The sequence below is a fragment of the Anomaloglossus baeobatrachus genome, chromosome 10 (genome assembly GCF_048569485.1).
Source record: "Anomaloglossus baeobatrachus isolate aAnoBae1 chromosome 10, aAnoBae1.hap1, whole genome shotgun sequence".
NCBI lineage: Eukaryota > Metazoa > Chordata > Amphibia > Anura > Aromobatidae > Anomaloglossus > Anomaloglossus baeobatrachus.
Window position 1 is genome coordinate 31151451 of NC_134362.1, and position 21910 is coordinate 31173360.

At 48.0% G+C, this 21910-nt stretch overlaps 1 protein-coding gene across 1 annotated transcript in view; it reads right to left on the bottom strand.

Annotated features, from left to right (window-relative positions):
* The window catches only part of NAV2 (neuron navigator 2), a 242878-nt gene that overhangs the window by 22939 nt on the left and 198029 nt on the right, over window positions 1-21910 (bottom strand). Inside the window, 17 exon segments of the mRNA XM_075325589.1 lie at window positions 1849-1923; window positions 2047-2070; window positions 3363-3415; window positions 6029-6211; window positions 6535-6695; window positions 8866-8910; window positions 12357-12375; window positions 12378-12404; window positions 12407-12420; window positions 12715-12746; window positions 12749-12834; window positions 12837-13058; window positions 13061-13132; window positions 13135-13165; window positions 14498-14790; window positions 14793-15041; window positions 15044-15178. Coding sequence (XP_075181704.1) covers window positions 1849-1923; window positions 2047-2070; window positions 3363-3415; window positions 6029-6211; window positions 6535-6695; window positions 8866-8910; window positions 12357-12375; window positions 12378-12404; window positions 12407-12420; window positions 12715-12746; window positions 12749-12834; window positions 12837-13058; window positions 13061-13132; window positions 13135-13165; window positions 14498-14790; window positions 14793-15041; window positions 15044-15178 — 1721 coding nt within the window.

The window sequence follows — 21910 nt, forward strand, 5'->3', positions numbered from 1 at the left end:
CACTGTATAAGGGTATATTATTGTGGAGGAGTAGTGTATCAATATAGAGGGCTTTAATATAGGAGTATAATATGACTGCATATGATACGAGGATACCACATATAAGCATCACCCCTTAAGGGTATATGATATGACTATTCAAGGATATGATTTCACTGTATAAGGGTATATTATTGTGGAGGAGTATGGGATCAATATAGCAGGGGTTTAATACAAAAGTGTATTATATGGCTGTATATAATACAAGGACACTGTATATTGTTATCACCCCCTAAAGATGTGATATATGACTATTGAGGGGTATGATGTCACTGTATAAGGGTGTGATATGGCTATTGAGGGGTACGATGTCACTGTATAAGGGTGTGATATGGCTATTGAGGGGTATGATTTCACTGTATAAGGGTGTGATATGACTATTGAGGGGTATGATGTCACAGTATAAGGGTGTGATATGGCTATTGAGGGGTATGATGTCACAGTATAAGGGTGTGATATGGATATTGAGGGGTATGATTTCACTGTATAAGGGTGTGATATGACTATTGAGGGGTATGATTTCACAGTATAAGGGTGTGATATGGATATTGAGGGGTATGATTTCACTGTATAAGGGTGTGATATGACTATTGAGGGGTATGATTCCACTGTATAAGGATATGATATGGATATTGAGGGGTATGATTTCACTGTATAAGGGTGTGATATGACTATTGAGGGGTACGATTTCACTGTATAAGGATATGATATGGATATTGAGGGGTATGATTTCACAGTATAAGGGTGTGATATGACTATTGAGGGGTATGATTTCACAGTATAAGGGTGTGATATGACTATTGAGGGGTATGATTTCACTGTATAAGGATATGATATGGATATTGAGGGGTATGATTTCACTGTATAAGGGTGTGATATGACTATTGAGGGGTACGATTTCACTGTATAAGGATATGATATGGATATTGAGGGGTATGATTTCACAGTATAAGGGTGTGATATGGCTATTGAGGGGTATGATTCCACTGTATAAGCGTATGATATGACTATTGAGGGGTACGATTTCACTGTATAAGGATATGATATGGATATTGAGGGGTATGATTCCACTGTATAAGGGTGTGATATGACTATTGAGGGGTACGATTTCACTGTATAAGGGTATGATATGGATATTGAGGGGTATGATTCCACTGTATAAGGGTATGATATGACTATTGAGGGGTATGATTTCACTGTATAAGGATATGATATGACTATTGAGGGGTATGATTTCACTGTATAAGGGGGTGATATGACTATTGAGGGGTATGATGTCACAGTATAAGGGTATGATATGGATATTGAGGGGTATGATTTCACTGTATAAGGGTGTGATATGGATATTGAGGGGTATGATTTCACTGTATAAGGGTGTGATATGGCTATTGAGGGGTACGATTCCACTGTATAAGGGTGTGATATGGCTATTGAGGGGTACGATTCCACTGTATAAGGGTGTGATATGGCTATTGAGGGGTACGATTCCACTGTATAAGGGTGTGATATGGCTATTGAGGGGTACGATTCCACTGTATAAGGGTGTGATATGGCTATTGAGGGGTACGATTTCACTGTATAAGGGTGTGATATGGCTATTGAGGGGTACGATTTCACTGTATAAGGGTGTGATATGACTATTGAGGGGTACGATTTCACTGTATAAGGGTGTGATATGGCTATTGAGGGGTACGATTTCACTGTATAAGGGTGTGATATGACTATTGAGGGGTACGATTTCACTGTATAAGGGTAGGCCACCTTTCAAGACAACCTGCATCATTGTAAACACAAAGGCTGACAACTTACGTTGGCACTAAGCTGGGTTGTCAGGGCGGACACTTTTTCTTGGGAGGAATCCAACTCTCTCCTTAACTTGCGAATCTAAAAAAGAACCCACAATTATAATTATTTATTTATTTTTTTTTATAAAGGCCTCGTCCGAGCAGCGGCATAATCTGGAATATTGTATGAATTAATAGAGAAGAGTAAAGCGAGGGTACGAACCTCTGAATGGCACTTTTCTTCTGGCTGCAAAAGATAAAGGGAAACAAAACATGAAATTCCATACGTGGGGCGCGGCGGGGACACGTAACACTGATATATTTATCTTTCTTCCCCTATAAATAGCAGATCTGCGCAGACTTGTTGGATTTTCCCTTATTTGGAGAGTTTTTTTTAATAAAACCTCTCTGCATTAGGTAATACCAGAAAGAAAAGATAGGAAAAAAAGACCCCCGACCCATGAGGCTCGCTGCTGCAGACCCAACTTTATTTAATACGATCCTCTGGGAACCAGACCTGTTAATGTCTCACGTTTCTGAGACGAGTACAAGCTCCCCGGGCAATAAACTCTCAGTGGTGACCAGCCCGGCACCGGGGAGGGGGGGGGGGGAGGGGGGCCCACTAAAAGGTTTGAGGGGGGCTTTAAAATGCCAACAAGTGCAATAAATGCTCAAGTCAAAGGGTTTGTCCAGGAACACCTTCACAATTAAAGACTCAGCAAATATTCCCAATGAATGATCCACTACCGTTTTAGGTATACAGCTCCAATGAATAGCTATAGGTCTATAGTGTATAGTGGATTGTGATCTTGCTATTAATTGATTATATATATTTGATAGGTAGAGACAGAAAGGTGACAATATGACTGTAGAATCAGATTACAACGGAATTCGTTAGTGGTCGGTAACCATGGAGACGCATAGGAATGCACAGGAGCTGCGGATGCTAAACAATAGAACATTTTTAAAGATTTTCCGCTACCAATTTCATTCTGCAAAGATAATCTCTAATAATAATCCCTATCCAAAATAATCTGTCAAACCAACTATTCCCTTTTATTAACCCTTTCTAGGAAAGCTGGGTGATAATCACTATAAATGCTCACATATCGTTCACTCCTGAAAGGCACAACATCCTAGTGATGCCGTGATATGAGGGATGTATAACCGGGATTCCTGCCCCAATACACACCAATACTGATAATCACCCAGCTTTTCCAAAAATAGGTGTGTCTACAATTAATATGGGGGGCATCATTATCTGTATTACCATTGGAGGGGCAGTAATCCCACTTCCATGTTGGCACCTTTGCCCCTTTACTGTCCACACATAGAAAGCTTTGTGTTTAGTGGCTCGTAAATGATGTCAACAAAAGGCCCGAGACGCCTCAATTAGTCAGAAGGAAGTATTCAGACAAGTGTCGTAAAGCGGATTCCTCACAAACTACAAGATCCCGACTGAAGAGCAAATCAGGCTGACAGTCATCAGACACTGCCCGATCTGCAGTGTATATTGTATATATGGACCATGATACTTACTGTGGAGTATACAGAAGACGTGCTGGATACCAGAGACAGCGAGGATCCGTGAACTGTGGGATAAACGAAAGGGAAAACGTCAGACACACACACAGGACATCAGACGAGCACAGATGGGAACCCCCCCATATAGGTGAGCACCGGTCAGAGCCCCCAATACACCCAAGCACAGATAGGAGCCCTCCATACAGATGAGCATAGATCAGAGCCCCCCCGATCAGAGCTCCCCATACAGGTGAGCACAGATCAGGGGCCCCTCATACAGGTGAGCACAGATCAGGGGCCCCCCGATCAGGGGCCCCCAATACAGGTGAGCACAGATCAGAGCCCCCCATACAGGTGAGCACAGATCAGGGGCCCCTCATACAGGTGAGCACAGATCAGGGGCCCCTCATACAGGTGAGCACAGATCAGGGGCCCCTCATACAGGTGAGCACAGATCAGGGGCCACCCATACAGGTGAGCACAGATCAGGGGCCCCTCATACAGGTGAGCACAGATCAGGGGCCCCCCATACAGGTGAGCACAGATCAGGGGCCCCTCATACAGGTGAGCACAGATCAGGGCCCCTCATACAGGTGAGCACAGATCAGAGCCCCCCCCATACAGATGGAGCACAGATAGGGCCCCCCCCCCCCCATACAGGTGAACACAGATAAGGCCCCCCCCATACAGGTGATCACAGATAGGGGCCCCCATACAGGTGATCACAGATAGGGGCCACCCATACAGGTGATCACAGATAGGGGCCTCCCCATACAGGTGATCACAGATAGGGGCCTCCCCATACAGGTGATCACAGATAGGGGCCTCCCCATACAGCTGATCACAGATAGGGGCCTCCCCATACAGGTGAGTACAGATAGGGCCCCCATACAGCCGAGCACCGCTAGAAGCCCCCATACAGCCGAGCACTGAAAGGAACCCCCCATAGAGCTGAGCACCGATAGGAGCCCCCCATACAGCTGAGCACTGATAAGAGCCCCCCATACAGCTGAACATCGATAGGAGCCCCCATGCAGTGGAGCACAGATCAGAGCCCCCCATACAGTGGAGCACTGATAAGAGCCCCCCATACAGGTGAACATTGATAGGAGCACCCATACACTGGAGCACAGATCAGAGCCCCCCCCCCATACACTGGAGCACAGATCAGAGCCCCCCCCCATACACTGGAGCACAGATCAGAGGCCCCCCCCATACAATGGAGCACAGGTCAGAGCCCCCCATACAGTGGAGCACAGATCAGAGCCCCCCCCCCCATACACTGGAGCACGGATCAGAGCCCCCCATACAGTGGAGCACAGATCAGAGCCCCCCCCCCCCCATACAGTGGAGCACAGATCAGAGCCCCCCATACAGTGGAGCACATCGCTGACTCGGCCCGTCTGGACAGGGGACTGACCCTCAGGACAATTTTGAAGAAAAGTTTACTAAGAGGGAAAGAGTCACGGGGTCCTCAATGGTGGAAACACGGAGGAGACGTCCACAGCAGAGGGGCGTCTACTGCAGAACCCACGGGACTCTCATTTTAGCACTGAGGATTCAAATCAAGGAAACTATCAATTAAAAAAGTAAATAAGTTTCACAAAACCAGTGAGATGAGGAGTAACCCTATAACTGCCGGCAGGTAACCGATCAGATGGAACGCAGTCACACAATGTGTACCATTAATATAAACAGATAGGAAAGCTGGGTGACCCCACTAATGACCCTTATTCCAGATTACACCCCCAAATGGTAAATCTGCATAATGACGCCCTCAGGACACACTGCGCGGGGAGGAACCAATGCACGAACAGGAGCATCAACCAACTGTCACTCCCAGACCACCGCGCTCATGAGAATATTAAGATTTCCCACCAGTGTCACATTATCCCCCGCACAGAGCGTCGCCTCAACATGAAATGTCATCTCTTATCAGGAAGTAATCCCCTGCAGAGGTCTGTGCAAATCCTCAGGTATTTGCCTCACAGCACATATAAGACACAAGGACAGCTGCGTCACATTAGTGGGGGAGGGGGGGGCGCTGGTGGGGGTCATTCCCAGGCACTCCTGTGCAGGACTACAGGCGTCTACAGGTGCACAACAGCTATACGACACCTCCGACTAGTGTACAGTATATACTGATCCTGTGCTACGTGCAGTTCAATTACATCCTGCGTTGTATGTGACTCCAGCAGAATAGTGAGCGCAGCTCTGGGGTATAATACAATATGTAACTCAGGATCAGTACAGGATCAGTAATGTAATGTATGTACACAGTGACTGCACCAGCAGAATAGTGAGTGCAGCTCTGGAGTATAATACAGAATGTAACTCAGGATCAGTACAGGATAACTAATGTAATGTATGTACACAGTGACTGTACCAGCAGAATAGTGAGTGCAGCTCTGGGGTATAATACAGGATGTAACTCAGGATCAGTAATGTAATGTATGTACACAGTGACTGCACCAGCAGAATAGTGAGTGCAGCTCTGGAGTATAATACAGGATGTAACTCAGGATCAGTACAGGATAACTAATGTAATGTATGTACACAGTGACTCTACCAGCAGAATAGTGAGTGCAGCTCTGGAGTATAATACAGGATGTAACTCAGGATTAGTGTGCACTATTGGCCAGTCTCTGATTGGTCACTGACTTATTTTGACAGTTTCTTACCTTCTTCGAAACCATCACGAAAGGATCCCGAGCGGCTCATGGTTCTGGTCTTCTCGTCCAGAGACATGGAGCTGTTCCTGTAGCGAGGCTCTCCGTAGTGGTCGCCGTCTGTGTTGGAGAGGCTGTGTGTCCGGAGCATGGTTGAATTAGACAAGCTGATGTGCGCTGCAGTTGTAGGACTCGCTAAAAATGAAAGAAGTCACAGTGTGCAGTGAGCGACATCATCAGGGCAGTGCAGAGCATTAGCTTATATAGAGCCTGAGCACAAAATGACTGTTCAAACCAAGCACAGGCACTCCGTGCATGTAAATCCACTTTCCCACCTGCTTGTTTTCCCTTTATCTCCTGCCTTATCTATCTCTATGAAGCCGGAGCCCTCAATCATTGAAGAGGGGAAGGTGGAGAAAGAGAAAACAAGCAGGTGGGATTTAAATGATGGCGGCCATGATGCACCCGGCGCCTGTGCTTGGTGTGAACGCTCTCCAGTCGGCTATAGAAAGACTCACCGAGCTGTGAGAAGTTAAACCTGGTGCCGGAGGGCGAGGTTATACTGGAGCTGGGAGAGAAAGGCGAGCTGCTGGCCGTGTCCTGGAGACCACTGGATGAATGGGAGCGCAGCCATTCCTTGGTGTCATCCTGGTTTCGGAGCTGAGAAGATGGAGCGTACCTGAGTGGACCAGGGATAAGAAGCAGAAGATTATCACCAGAAGGACTGACCCGAGGGCGACAAATGTTATAAATACAACCACATTGCAAACCAAGCTCAGAGCAAAGGCATTCTATTACAGGATCAAGCGATGGTGCATGAGGGTGAAGCGGACGCGGTGGCAATGAGCACGGCTGCTCCAGAGGTGGTCACCGGCGTCTCCTGTCCGGACATGCCGGGATTCTCGGGTGACAACCTTCATAACTCAAATAGGTGGTAACGAGATATTATAATGAAAAGTCTGCACAGAAGAGGAGAAGAAACCACGCGACCCACGGCGAGCTCCCGGAGCAGAAATCTGCAGCCGGTCACTGCTCACAAGATTCAGATTCAGAACCTGTGGGGTCCAAGGTGGTGCCAAGTCCGACGGAAGGTGGGCTGTCCAGGGAACTCCGCTGCTGAGCCTGGGGGCTGCGGGGGCATGCTGGAACTTGTAGTTCATAGAAGAATTACGTTCAACTGAGATCACACACAACACAATGTCAGTGCCCAGTACAGCCACCGACAACGGGGCCAACTACAGCAACACCACAGGGAAACCATCATCATCCACCAGGGGAAATAAACAATCCTGGCAAGAGGTGAGAAGAGGAAAGGAAATTGTATATATGTTTATTTTTAAAGGTGGTGTGAAAATACAACAGGTCAGGAGGTGACACCATGAAGATCAACCCAGTAAGCCCTCATAGCAAACCTTCACTAGGAAACTACCGGATATTACACATACATAGATACATACATAATTTTATATATATATATATATATATATATATATATATATATATATATATATATATATATATATCCTGCATTATACTCCAGAGCTGCACTCACTATTCCGCTGGTGCAGTCACTGTGTACATACATTACATTACTTATCCTGTACTGATCCTGAGTTACATCCTGTATTATACTCCAGAGCTGCACTCACTATTCTGCTGGTGGAGTCACTGTGTACATACATTACTGGATCCTGTATTATATGCCAGAGCTGCACTCATTATACTGCTGGTGCAGTCACTGTGTACATACATTAAATTGCTGATCCTGTACTGATCCTGAGCTACATCCTGTATTATACTCCAGAGCTGCACTCACTATTCTGCTGGTGCAGTCAGTGTGTACATACATTACATTACTTACCCTGAGTTACCTCCTGTATTATACTCCAGAGCTGCACTCACAATTCTGCTGGTGCAGTCAGTGTGTACATACGTTACATTACTTATCCTGTACTGATCCTAAGTTATATCCTGTATTATACGCCAGAGCTGCACTCACTATTCTGCTGGTGCATTCACTGTTTACATGCATTACTTATCCTGTAGTGATCCCAAGTTACCTCCTGCATTATACTCAAGAGCTGCACTCACTATTCTGCTAATGCATTCACTACTTACCCGGTACTGATCCTCAGTTATATCCTGCATTATACTTCAGAGCTGCACTCACTATTCTTTTTACATAAAGCTGTAATATGGCTTAAGGGCTATTACAAAGCTATAATAGAACATGTACTATTGTAGTGATCACATGTGGCCGTTCCTCCGTCTCGGCAGTGTATATGGGGCAGCTGCAGCCTTAGAATCTTTAGCGTCAGATAAGTCTGAGGGATTGTGAGGATTTACACACAGGCACTGCCTGGACCGTGCGGCTGAGACATGTGATGTCACTGGGGTCTGTATGATGACATCACAGAATTTATGAGTCTTAAGGCCACTTTACACACAGAGATAAATCTGCGGCAGATCTGTGGTTGCAGTGAAATTGTGGACAATCAGTGGCAGGTTTGTGGCTGTGTACAAATGGAACAATATGTCCATGATTTCACTGCAACCACAGATCTGCCAAAGATTTATCTGTGTGTGTGACGGGGCCTTTAGACAATATACAAAACATTATGGAAACGAGCAGTCACCAGCTCTGTTCCCCACTAGTGAAATGTAAAGGGGTCTTGGATGTGGCAGGAAATTCCCGTTAATGATTCCGCACACGACACACGGCCAGGTCCTTCCATGCAAAACACACATAACAAACATCAGATCAAATACAAAGAATCGGTATCATCGGGTCACACAAAGAGCTCAGCGTCCAAATGGAGAAAGCACAGCACCACAGACGGGAGGAATACCTGAATCCTTTCTTAGGTAAAGTGTTTCTATCAAGATGAGGATCACTGCAGCAGAGTTAAAAGAGGAGAGAAAACTTCAGAGGAAGAAAGAACCCGGCGTGGGGGAGGAGAGATGGACACACGGGGCCGCCGCACGTTAGTGCACACAGACGTGCGAGATTACGTGGACACGAGGAGCGTGCAAAGTCACAACTGCGGGGATCAGACACTGATGGGCACAGAGAGGTGTTACTACAAGGGGACGGACACGGATACACAGGACACACTCATCGGGGGTAGGCCCTGCAGAGCTAAACTCGTCCATTGCCCCATAAACATGTATCACCTAACCAAGGGTGAAGGTGGTAAATGGATGAATTTTGATCATAAAACAGGGGGCCCAAAGTCTGTGGTGTGGTCCGACCTGCCACCACCGCTCCATTCACTCGGGGGGCTTTGGTATCTCAATCACCTTACATTTAGGGATGGGCCATACATATCAAGGAGACGACCCTTTTATTCATAGAGTAGTTTACCTACTACATATATTCCACTCTCGGCTCTGCTCCATCCGCCCTATTCTCCTGCCAGGATGAGCTCATTGTGGAATCTGGCCATTTGCAGGCAAAATAAGAAACTTCGATGATGATGGTGTCCATTACTCAGCCGTCCGCTGTGCGGCCAAGGGATGCACAATCTTAAGTGAGGAAATGGCCTTACGGGTACTTTCACACTTGCGTTGTTTTTTTTTTTTGGCACAATCCGCTGTCTTGGGAAACAGCAGCATCCGTTAACGGATTCCGTTGTTTCCCATAGACTTGCATTGATCACGGATTCTGCCAAAAGTACCTGCGTTGCTTCCGTTGGCCGACGCTCCATTGCTTCCGCCGAGCGGAAGCAACGCAGAATGTAACGTTAAATGCTTGCGTCAAAATGACGCCAACCAACAGATTCTGTTGGTTCCGTTAAAATTTATAATGGTTCCCTATGGTAGTGGATTCCGTTGCCAAGTGCTTAACAACGGAATCCGCTGCTGTATTCCGCTAATTTCTACTGAGCATGCCCAGAATGGAAAAAATGAAATAAGAAAAAAAAACAGAGCCGACGGATTCCGTTAGACGGACGCCTAACGGACGCCAAACGGATGCAACGGTCCGTTATTTCACAGGAATCAGCTAACGGATTACTGTGAAATAACGGATCCGTTGCATCCGTTGACACCACAAAAATAACGGATGCGTCAAAACGACGCAGCAACGGACCCAGCGGATTCAACCCAACGCAAGTGTGAAACTAGCCTACAACATATAGATCCGCTATGAACCAAGTCATCTCTAAGAAGAGGACAGGAATTACGCGTGCTATGTCCAGAAAAAGGGGGCGCAGAGCTCCGTCACAGGACGCACATAGTCACTATATATAAGGGGTGTACTTTAATAAGCCATGTGCACGGCTACATTGCAGGGTGAGGAAACGTTGATCGGGTGCTTCTTTCGGCAGAGCAGGTACAGACACCTTTTAGTTGCTGGGTTCCTGAATAAGGTGCTGCACCCTGGATGGGAACATGCAGGGACTCGGCAGCGCTCGTTATATCTGATTACCTAAGGCAATTCATCTAGGAGCGCACCTCATGTAACCTAGATTTTCCCTAACTGCAAGGCAGGATGACGCAGAATTTGGCGGCCGCCCAAGCCCAGTCTACCGCCGGCAGCGCGCTCACCTATGACTTATAGGGTGACGTGCATGGAAAGATTAGATAAGGAAGCCATAAAGTATATTATACATACACTTATACACTGTATGTATGTATATATATATATATATATATATAATATATATATATATATATATATATATATATATATATATATATATATAAAAATAATTTTTTTATTTTTATTTTTTTAATTTTTAGATATAAATTTTGTTTTTGAAAATTGTTACATTTTGGTGCAATTTAAAAAAAAAAAATTGAAAACATTAAAAAAAACGAAAAAAAAAACCCCATAAAAACCACAAAATTGCTAATTTGCAGGATATATAAGGCAAAGCATAAATGGCACTTCCCTTTTATAGAGCAGTGGAGAATCTGCACATATTAGACTTAACCCATCGATATCGGCAGACAGTCTAATGTGTGTGGGGCCTCTTGATTCTCTCCTGACAGATGGAGTTAGGGGAGATAAGGATTCGGCACGTTGGATTTGTGGCGGACAAACAATACTTTTATTTTTTGGGGAGATAAACTGACCCTAGAAGTGCCGAACAACGGCTATTGTATAAAACCCAGGCGCTCACAGCTGGTATGCGAGTCAGGGACAGAACTGTATATTGTGTATAGGGTGACTGACTGTAGACTTGCTTTTTTTTTTTTTTTTTTTTTTTTTTTTAGATTTGCTGATTTTGTGATAACCTAAAGACTGTGATCAGGATGCAGAGTGCAGGCTGCCAGTACAACACAGATTGCCACGGACTATTCCCAGTGAATCCTTGCCACCATAGTGCTATTAGATTACCAATTTTTCATCCATGAGACACTTGAATATATATATGCTTTTTAATTTATATAGCGCTATTAATTCCACAGCGCTTTACATACATTGGCACACACATTATATATATATATAATATATATATATAATATATATATATATATATATATATATATATATATATATATATATATATATATATATATATATATATATATATACATATATATATATACATAACACATACATATATATATATATATATATATATATATATATGTATATAATATATACATATTTGTATTTATATGTATATTTTATCTATATGTATATTTTATATATCAGGCTCAATTTTTATTGATTTTGTATTTAAACTAAAAAGATATTTAATTTGACAGGCAAATGTTAAAAATTCCACACCTCCTGCTTTTTTGCCAAATTGTCAAATGTTCCATTCAACATCTTTTCATCCTTATCCCTTTCTGGGACGGAGGGGAGACATTCAATATGGCCACTACCAAGCTTCCGTTATTGGGTTGTCACCCAAATTTCCTAAGGGCAGATCGTCTTTTCTGGAGTCCGGAGCATGCACAGATATTACCCTATCCAGAGTCTGACAACCGCTCCTGGGCAGCCATATTGGTTGTCAAACACCGTTTTTTGCAGAGACTTTTGACAATATAACCAGAAGTGTGAAATGACTGCGGATTCTTAAGTGAACATTTTACGTAAAATAATCTTAAAATCAGGCGGTGGTGACCAACACAAGTCAAGACGCAGACACACAAGACAAAAGCCTGTAGAGGACGGACGCTTATTACAAGGCGCGTGACAATGCCGGAAGACAAAAGACGTGATGACAAGCGGAGGGGATAGGGGGGCAGTGAAGCCGCATGCCACAAAAAATAAATAAAAATCAAGCCATGTGATGGTTGCCCGGCCCAGGGATGGGGGCAGGAGCAGCGCAGGCGGCAGGCGATGAACACGCAGGCTGACCGCAGCCACGACAGACACCGTTACCTGTCCTGCTTCCTGGGAGAGTATTTCGGCTGAATTTAGGACTAGCACCGGGGAAGAGAGAGGGCTACAGAAATGGGGGGACAGATTATACGGAAACAAAGAAAAAAAACAAAAAAAAAACATTATTAGTAAATTAATAAAAAAGTAACTACTATATAAAAAGGAAGAAAATAAACTAATTGCTCCAAAAACAGCGAAAGGTTAAACGGATTATATAGAAATTCGGCAACTTCCTAATACACCTAATATTTAAATTTCTCACTATTTACAGATGAGCGACTGTGAACATTCCCATTTAGACATAACCCTCCAGTGCAGGCCTCCGAAAACGAGAATATTTGGTAGTGATTCTGCTCACCTCTCAGACAGGGTGGTCTTCACCGCTGTTGGTCCCTGACAAAGCCGGACATGGAGTCGTCCCGTGGAGAGGCCGTCATGGCGCTGGGCGAGTTGTTACTGCTGAGGGATATGTCGATGACTCGCAGCTGGTGTGGAGGCTGCTGACCGACTGGTAACCCAAACCGTCCTTAGAGACCGCAGACGAGCTGCTGGCGTTGGTGCCCCAGGTTAGGCTGTTGGAGGGTGCGGAGTGAGCGGAGCCGGGGCTGGAGGCCAGTGGTGACGGGTTCAGATCCATATTTTTACCATACAGGGGGCTGCTACCTCCGCTGCTCAGTATGCCGCTCCCGGAGGGGGAGTCTGGGTGGACCTGGAATTCATGGTGGCGTGGGGGTTGGAAATAATCATTGAGTTTTTCATGTTTTCCGAGGTTGTGACGGTCCTTGTTTATTCGGCTTTCCGCAAAAAGCCTAGAACGGGAATGACGCATCAAAACATTTTAGTATATTCCAATTTCTGATATTTTTTTGCTTTACATGAAAACCAGTTTACAACTCGTCCCCTCCAATCAAGGACGTTTGTGCAAAAACTAATACAAATATTAGCTAATTGCTAGTTTGCTTTGGATTCCCCCCAATAATGGAAAACGCAACCAGGGACAGGAGACAAGCAAAAGTACCGTATTTTTCGAATTATAAGACGCAAAATTTAGGAGGACAATGAGGGGTGCATCTTAAAATCCAAATGTAGTTTACCTGGGGGTGGTGGAGAATGGTCACAGGAAGCAGGGCAATGCTGTGCGCTGTGCTGCTGGCGCTGCTCTTGTGTGGCGAGGCTCTGTGCGGCGAGCAGCGAGGCATGGGACATTCTGAAGATGTTGGCGGTAAGGACTTCAAAATATAGCGCCCAGAATCAGCGCATGATGAAGCGCTCATCTGCGCATGTGCAGACTCCGGCTGCCATTTCTTTGAAGCCCGCAACCGACAGCATCATCAGAATGGCCAGTGCCTCACCGCCTGCAGTGAGCACCGGCATAGAGCAGCCCGCCGCCCCTGCCGCAGAGTAGCACCCACCGCCCCTGCGGCACAGAGCAGCACCCGCCGCCCCTGCGGCACAGAGCAGCACCCGCCGCCCCTGCGGCACAGAGCAGCACCCGCCGCCCCTGCGGCACAGAGCAGCACCCGCCGCCCCTGCGGCACAGCGCAGCACCCGCCGCCCCTGCGGCACAGCGCAGCACCCGCCGCCCCTGCGGCACAGCGCAGCACCCGCTGCCCCTGCGGCACAGAGCAGCACCCGCCGCCCCCTGTGGCACAGAGCAGCACCCGCCGCCCCTGCGGCATAGAGCAACAGCAAGCATCTGGGCTTCCGTGTGCAGCATCGCAGTACTCCAGCACCGCCCCTGCCTCCTGTGGCCCTGCTCCACCACCGCTGCCGCCCCACCAAATTATAAAACATACCACATACATATATATATATTTTTTTTTAACTTTTTTTTACCTCTAAGCTTGGGGTACGTCTTATAAAACGAAAAATACGGTATATAAAGATGGATTTTACAAAACTGAAAGAATCCGATTAATGCCAATCCAACATAAAATGTCCACAGCAGCAGAGAGCATTTTCTAAGATCCTGGTGGAGGTCACGGATGCTGTTAAATATGCTCTTTGCTGCTGTGCAACTCCTGAGTGTTTGACTTGGTACATGATCAATCCTAAAATACGGACAAGGGGAACACAGACAAATAGGGGGTGAAAATATAGCGGGAGCAAGTCCTATACCAGCATACAGAATTGCCCTAAACCCCGTACCTGCGCAGGGTTGGTGACGACACATCTGGGTATTTGGTTCCTTGCTGGCGAGTGCCGTTTGGGACACTTTGTGCCGCCGGGTTCATTTTAATGGAGTTACCAGAGGCGACGCTTTCATTGTCAGATGAAATTCCTTTCTCGCGGTCAGTTTGGTTCATCAGTCCAGACACAGAGTTAAGAGTCATTTTGCTGGTCATTTTCGGGACAGGGAGACCTGCTGACTTGCTGCTGATATTAGAGTCAATGCTACTGGTGCTGGACCGGTTACCGGTTCCGCTCCGAGACTTGCTGGACGTGGTAAGCTGCGGTACTGGAGGTTGGTCCTAGCACTGAGCTGTAAGTATCCATCATCATTGTGCGATCCATCCACACTGGCCTTACGGTTGGAGGACCGGCCGATGAGTCCGGAAGACTTTGGCATTTTACCTAACGTGGCGGAGCCGCTGGTGATGGTTGCCCCGCTGGTTGTTATGATTGGCATGCCAACCACTGTGCTCCCCGATTTCTTAAACCCAAAGGTATTAGTGTTGCAGGGATTGTCCGTGTGGAATTGCTCAGGGATTTCTTGGTCTCGTCACCACTGCTGCGTCCTGCGTCTGACGGCGAACGCTTCACCTGGGCCGACTTTGGAGACAGTCTTCCTTTCTCTGATACTTTTGCATCGTCTGTTTTTCCTGTCAAAAGGGGAAAAAATATAAATTAACACTTCATAAACCCGGAGAGGTGATTGAGCCATGACACTGGATAACAGTCTGCATTACATGCCAAATATGCATTTACAATTCCAGTAGTTGTCTGTGGAAACAGTCAGCAAGCTTGTGGACAGACGATTCCCTAACTTAGCTAAGTTCCTATTATGCAGGGAAGGGGGCGTTTAATTTTTTGGGCACTACTCAGAATGCAAAAATCATGATATTAGATACTGAACAAGTAGAGGACACTGAAAGATCTGAGGAGGACTTTCACTTATAAAAAAAAAAAAAAAAAATGAATGAATGAATGTATATATATATATATATTTTTCTGGAATCTCTGCTTGTAGACAATTGGGCATTTTCTTCATAGTTTTCCCTGGAGGGCGTGCTCATTCACCCCTCCCTCCAAAACGCTACCAATCACAGGCCAGCAGTGGCAGACTGCTAGATCAGCTAATGAGCTGTGATTGGTAGTATCTGGGAGGAAGGGGTGAAGGCACACGCCTCCAGGGAAGACTGAAGGAAACCCCCAGTTGATCTGCAAGCAAAGATTTCACATACTGCTCTTTGAAAGTAACAAAATGTGAATATCTCTGAATGGAGCGATGCAGCGCAAAATGGAAAAAAAAAACAAGTCACAATCAGGGGTGCTTAGGGATTGTTACAAGGTATTTAACTTATTTTTTTTCAGCAAGTGACTGGTCCTATTTTAGATCTGCAGAACAGAGAATGCTGCTCTGGAGTAAAAGAAGGGAATTTTGTTTACTTTACCGTAAATTCCTTTTCTTCTAGCTCCAATTGGGAGACCCAGACAATTGGGTTGTATAGCTATGCCTCCGAGGCCACACAAAGCATTACACTAAAAGTGTAAAGCCCCTCCCCTTCTGCCTATACACCCCCCCCCGTGCTCACGGGCTCCTCAGTTTTGGTGCAAAAGCAAGAAGGAGGAAAAATTATAATTGGTTTAAAGTAAATTCAATCCGAAGGAATATCGGAGAACTGAAACCATTCAACATGAACAACATGTGTACACAAAAAACAGGGGCGGGTGCTGGGTCTCCCAATTGGAGCTAGAAGAAAAGAAATTTACGGTAAGTAAACAAAATTCCCTTCTTTGTCGCTCCATTGGGAGACCCAGACAATTGGGACGTCCAAAAGCAGTCCCTGGGTGGGTAAATAATACCTCATAATAGAGCCGTAACCGGCTCCGTCCTACAGGTGGGCAACCGCCGCCTGAAGGACTCGCCTACCTATGCTGGCATCTGCCGAAGCATAGGTATGCACCTGATAGTGTTTCGTGAAAGTGTGCAGGCTCGACCAGGTAGCTGCCTGACACACCTGCTGAGCCGTAGCCTGGTGCCGCAAAGCCCAGGACGCTCCCACGGCCCTGGTAGAATGGGCCTTCAGCCTGAGGGAACCGGAAGCCCGGAGGAACGATAAGCCTCGAGAATTGGTTCCTTGATCCACCGAGCCAGGGTTGATTTGGATGATTGTGTCCCTTTACGCTGGCCAGCGACAAGGACAAAGAGTGCATCCGAGCGGAGCAGGGGCGCCGTACGAGAAGTGTAGAATCTGAGTGCTCTCACCAGATCTAACAAGTGCAAATCCTTTTCACATTGGTGAACTGGATGAGGACAAAAAGAGGGTAAGGAGATATCCTGATTGAGATGAAAGGGGGATACCACCTTAGGGAGAAATTCCGGAACCGGACGCAGAACCACCTTGTCCTGGTGAAACACCAGGAAGGGGGCTTTGCATGACAGCGCTGCTAGCTCAGACACTCTCCGAAGTGATGTGACTGCCACTAGGAAGACCACCTTCTGTGAAAGGTGCGAGAGAGAGATATCCCTCATTGGCTCGAACGGTGGTTTCTGAAGAACCATCAGCACCCTGTTCAGATCCCAGGGTTCTAACGGACGCCTGTAAGGAGGTACGATGTGACAAACCCCCTGCAGGAACGTGCGTACCTGTGGAAGTCTGGCTAGGCGCTTCTGAAAAAAGAGAGAGCGCAGAGACTTGTCCCTTAAGGGAGCTGAGCGACAAACCCTTTTCTAATCCGGATTGAAGAAAGGACAGAAAAGTGGGCAAGGTAAACGGCCAGGGAGAAACGCCCTGAGCAGAGCACCACGACAGGAAAATTTTCCAAGTCCTGTGGTAGATCTTGGCGGACGTTGGTTTCCTAGCCTGTCTCATGGTGGCAATGACCTCTTGAGATAAACCTGAAGACGCTAGGATCCAGGACTCAATGGCCACACAGTCAGGTTCAGGGCCGCAGAATTCAGATGGAAAAACGGCCCTTGAGACAGCAAGTCTGGTCGGTCTGGGAGTGCCCACGGTTGGCCGACCGTGAGATGCCACAGATCCGGGTACCACGACCTCCTCGGCCAGTCTGGAGCGACGAGGATGGCGCGGCGGCAGTCGGCCCTGATCTTGCGTAACACTCTGGGCAACAGTGCCAGCGGAGGAAACACATAAGGGAGCTGAAACTGCGACCAATCCTGAACTAAGGCGTCTGCCGCCAGAGCTCTGGGATCTTGAGACCGTGCCATGAACGTCGGGACCTTGTTGTTGTGCCAGGACGCCATTAGGTCGACGTCCGGCATGCCCCAGCGGCAACAGATCTCCTGAAACACGTCCGGGTGAAGGGACCATTCCCCTGCGTCCATGCCCTGGCGACTGAGAAAATCTGCTTCCCAGTTTTCTACGCCCGGGATGTGAACTGCGGATATGGTGGAGGCTGTGGCTTCCACCCATAGCAGAATCCGCCGGACCTCCTGGAAGGCTTGCCGACTGCGTGTCCCGCCTTGGTGGTTGATGTATGCCACCGCTGTGGAGTTGTCCGACTGAATTCGGATCTGTTTGCCTTCCAGCCACGGCTGGAATGCTTTTAGGGCAAGATACACTGCCCTTATCTCCAGAACATTGATCTGAAGGGAAGACTCTGTCTGAGTCCAAGTCCCCTGAGCCCTGTGGTGGAGAAAGACCGCTCCCCACCCTGACAGGCTCGCGTCCGTCGTGACCACAGCCCAGGATGGGGGCAGGAAGGATTTCCCCTTCGACAGAGAAGTGGGAAGAAGCCACCACTGAAGGGAAGCTTTGGCTGCCCGAGAAAGGGAGACGTTCCTGTCGAGGGACGTCGACTTCCTGTCCCATTTGCGGAGAATGTCCCATTGAAGTGGGCGCAGATGAAACTGCGCAAAAGGAACTGCCTCCATTGCTGCCACCATCTTCCCTAGGAAGTGCATGAGGCGCCTCAGGGGGTGTGACTGGCCTTGAAGGAGAGATTGCACCCCTGTCTGCAGTGACCGCTGTTTGTTCAGCGGAAGCTTCACTATCGCTGAGAGAGTATGAAACTCCATGCCAAGATATGTCAGTGATTGGGCCGGTGTCAGATTTGACTTTGGAAAATTGATGATCCACCCGAAACTCTGGAGAGTTTCCAGAGCAATGTTCAGGCTGTGTTGGCATGCCCCTTGAGAGGGTGCCTTGACAAGTAGATCGTCTAAGTAAGGGATCACCGAGTGTCCCTGAGAGTGCAGGATTGCCACCACTGTTGCCATGACCTTGGTGAAGACCCGTGGGGCTGTTGCCAGGCCAAAAGGTAGTGCCACGAACTGAAGGTGTTCGTCCCCTATGGCGAAGCGCAGGAAGCGCTGATGCTCTGGCGCAATCGGTACGTGGAGATAAGCATCTTTGATGTCTATTGATGCCAGGAGATCGCCTTGGGACATGGAGGCGATGACGGAGCGAAGCGATTCCATCCGGAACCGCCTGGTTTTCACATGCTTGTTGAGCAGCTTTAGGTCCAGAACGGGACGGAAGGATCCGTCCTTTTTTGGCACCACGAACAAGTTGGAGTAAAAACCGTGACCCCGTTGCTGAAGAGGAACCGGGATCACCACTCCTTCCGCCTTCAGGGTGCCCACCGCCTGCATAAGAGCCTCGGCTCTGTCGGGGGGTGGAGATGTTCTGAAGAAACGAGTCGGAGGACGAGAGTTGAACTCTATCCTGTAACCGTGTGATAGAATGTCTCTCACCCATCGGTCTTTTACTCGTGGCAGCCAGATGTCGCAAAAGCGGGAGAGCCTGCCACCGACCGAGGATGCGGTTTGAAGAGGCCGAAAGTCATGAGGAGGCCGCTTTGGGAGCGGTGCCTCCGGCGGTCTTTTTAGGACGTGACTTAGACCGCCATGCATCTGAGTTCCTCTGATCTTTCTGAGGCCTTTTGGACGAGGAAAATTGAGATCTGCCCGCGGTCCGAAAGGACCGAAACCTCGATTGTACCTTCCGTGGTTGAGGTCTGTTTGGTTTGGACTGGGGTAAGGATGAATCCTTTCCCTTGGATTGTTTAATGATTTCATCCAATCGCTCACCAAACAAGCGGTCGCCAGCCAATGGCAAACCGGTTAAGAACTTTTTGGAAGCAGAGTCTGCCTTCCATTCACGTAGCCACATGGCCCTGCGGAGTACCACCGAGTTGGCGGATGCTACCGCTGTACGGCTCACCGAGTCCAGGATAGCATTAATGGCGTAGGACGCAAACGCCGACGCCTGATTGGTTAAGGACACCACTTGTGGGGCAGATGTACGTGTTACCGCATGAATCTGCGCCTGACAAGCTGAGATAGCTTGGAGTGCCCATACGGCTGCGAATGCTGGAGCAAAAGACGCGCCGATAGCTTCATAGATGGATTTCAACCATAGCTCCATCTGTCTGTCAGTGGCATCTTTGAGTGAAGCCCCGTCTTCCACTGCAACTATGGATCTAGCCGCCAGTCTGGAGATTGGAGGATCCACCTTAGGACACTGAGTCCAGCCCTTGACAACCTCGGGGGGGAAGGGATAACGTGTGTCCTTAAGGCGCTTGGAAAAACGCTTGTCTGGACAGTCCCTGTTTTTCTGGACTGCCTCTCTGAAGTCAGAGTGATCCAGAAGCATATTTAATGTACGCTTTGGAAACCTGAAACGGAATTTCTCCTGAGAAGCAGACTCCTCAATTGGAGGAGCTGGGGGAGAAATATCCAACACCTGATTGATGGTCGCTATAAGGTCATTCACTACTGCGTCACCTTCAGGTGTATCTAGGTTGAGAGCGGCTTCCGTATCAGAATCCTGATCTGAGACCTCCGCTTCATCCTCCAGAGAGTCCCCGTGCTGGGACCCTGAACAGTGTGATGAAGTGGAGGGAATTTCCCAGCGACCCCGCTTGGGCGGCCTGGGACTGCGGTCCGTGTCAGAGACCTCACCCTGGGACCTGTGGGTTACCCCCGGGGCACATTGCTGTTCCAATTGAGGGGGACCAGGGGTCAAGGATTGGACAGTGCCCGGGGCCTGAATCACCGGTCTGGACTGCAAAGCTTCCAGTATTTTAGCAGACCATTTATCCATAGTGTCAGACAGTTTGTCAGCAAAGGCTGCAAACTCCGTCCCTGTCACCTGGACAGTGGTAGCAGGTGGATCCACCTGGGCCACTTGTAGCAGAGGCTTCGGCTGAGTAAGCGCCACCGGGGCCGAGCATTGCACACAATGAGGGTCAGTGGACCCTGCCGGTAGTACAGCTGTACATGAGGTACAGGTTGCAAAATACGTCTGTGCTGTGGCACCCTTGCTTTTTTGCAGATGACATGTTGTCTCCTCTGAGAACAACCAGGAGGGTATATAGCCAAAAATCAACAGAGCGACCGTACAGTGCAATGTATAGCCTAAAAGCCTATATATATATATACACTTCGGTACTCAGTGGGGCCAGCACCACAGGTGCTGCTTACCGACCGCTCAGAGCGGTTGTGTGGTCGCCAGATTCCCTGCCTGGGTCTCCCTGTGTTGCCTCTCCTCCTCAGCGTCTGAATCGCTGACAGGAATGGCTGCCGGCGTTCAGTGAGGAGGAGGAGACCGTGGGCGTGCCCAAGAAAAGTGCGGGAATCCAGCGCCCCACTGTACTGAGTGAGGAGGGAGGAGGATACAAATGTATGCTCCAGCCCTCTGCTGACGATCCGTGCAGCGTCCCGCCCCTCCCCTGACTGGCAGGCCTGTGGGCGGGAAAGAACGACACTAGGCCGCAGAAGCCGGGGACTAAAGTTATAAGCGCGGCCGGCAATAAGCGCGGCCGCGCGTAGTCCCCCGGCGCACTAACACCTCCAGCAGTGCTGGAAAGTGTATGGCACTAACGTTTCATGTCCGGCGCACTAACACACCCAGCAGAGCTGGAAAGTGTCTGGCACAAGCACTCCATGTCCGGCGCACTAACACACCCAGCAGAGCTGGAAAGTGTCTGGCCCAAACGCTCCATGTCCGGCGCACTAACACACCCAGCAGAGATGGAAAGTGTCTGGCACAAGCGCTCCATGCCCGGCGCACTAACACACCCAGCAGTGCTGTAATGTGTATGGGACCAGCGCTCCATGCGCGGTCCCCCTCCTTCGCACAAAGCAAGAAAACTGAGGAGCCCGTGAGCATGGGGGGTGTATAGGCAGAAGGGGAGGGGCTTTACACTTTTAGTGTAATGCTTTGTGTGGCCTCCGGAGGCATAGCTATACAGCCCAATTGTCTGGGTCTCCCAATGGAGCGACAAAGAAAACTGGCTGCAGCTAATGATCAAGCAATCCAAGTCTACTGTTCTTACAGTTTAATTCTTCATACAGTATAAAACATGATGTAATAATATAAGTATAATGTGCAATGTCCTTGTAGAAAAATATAACTGTGAAAAAG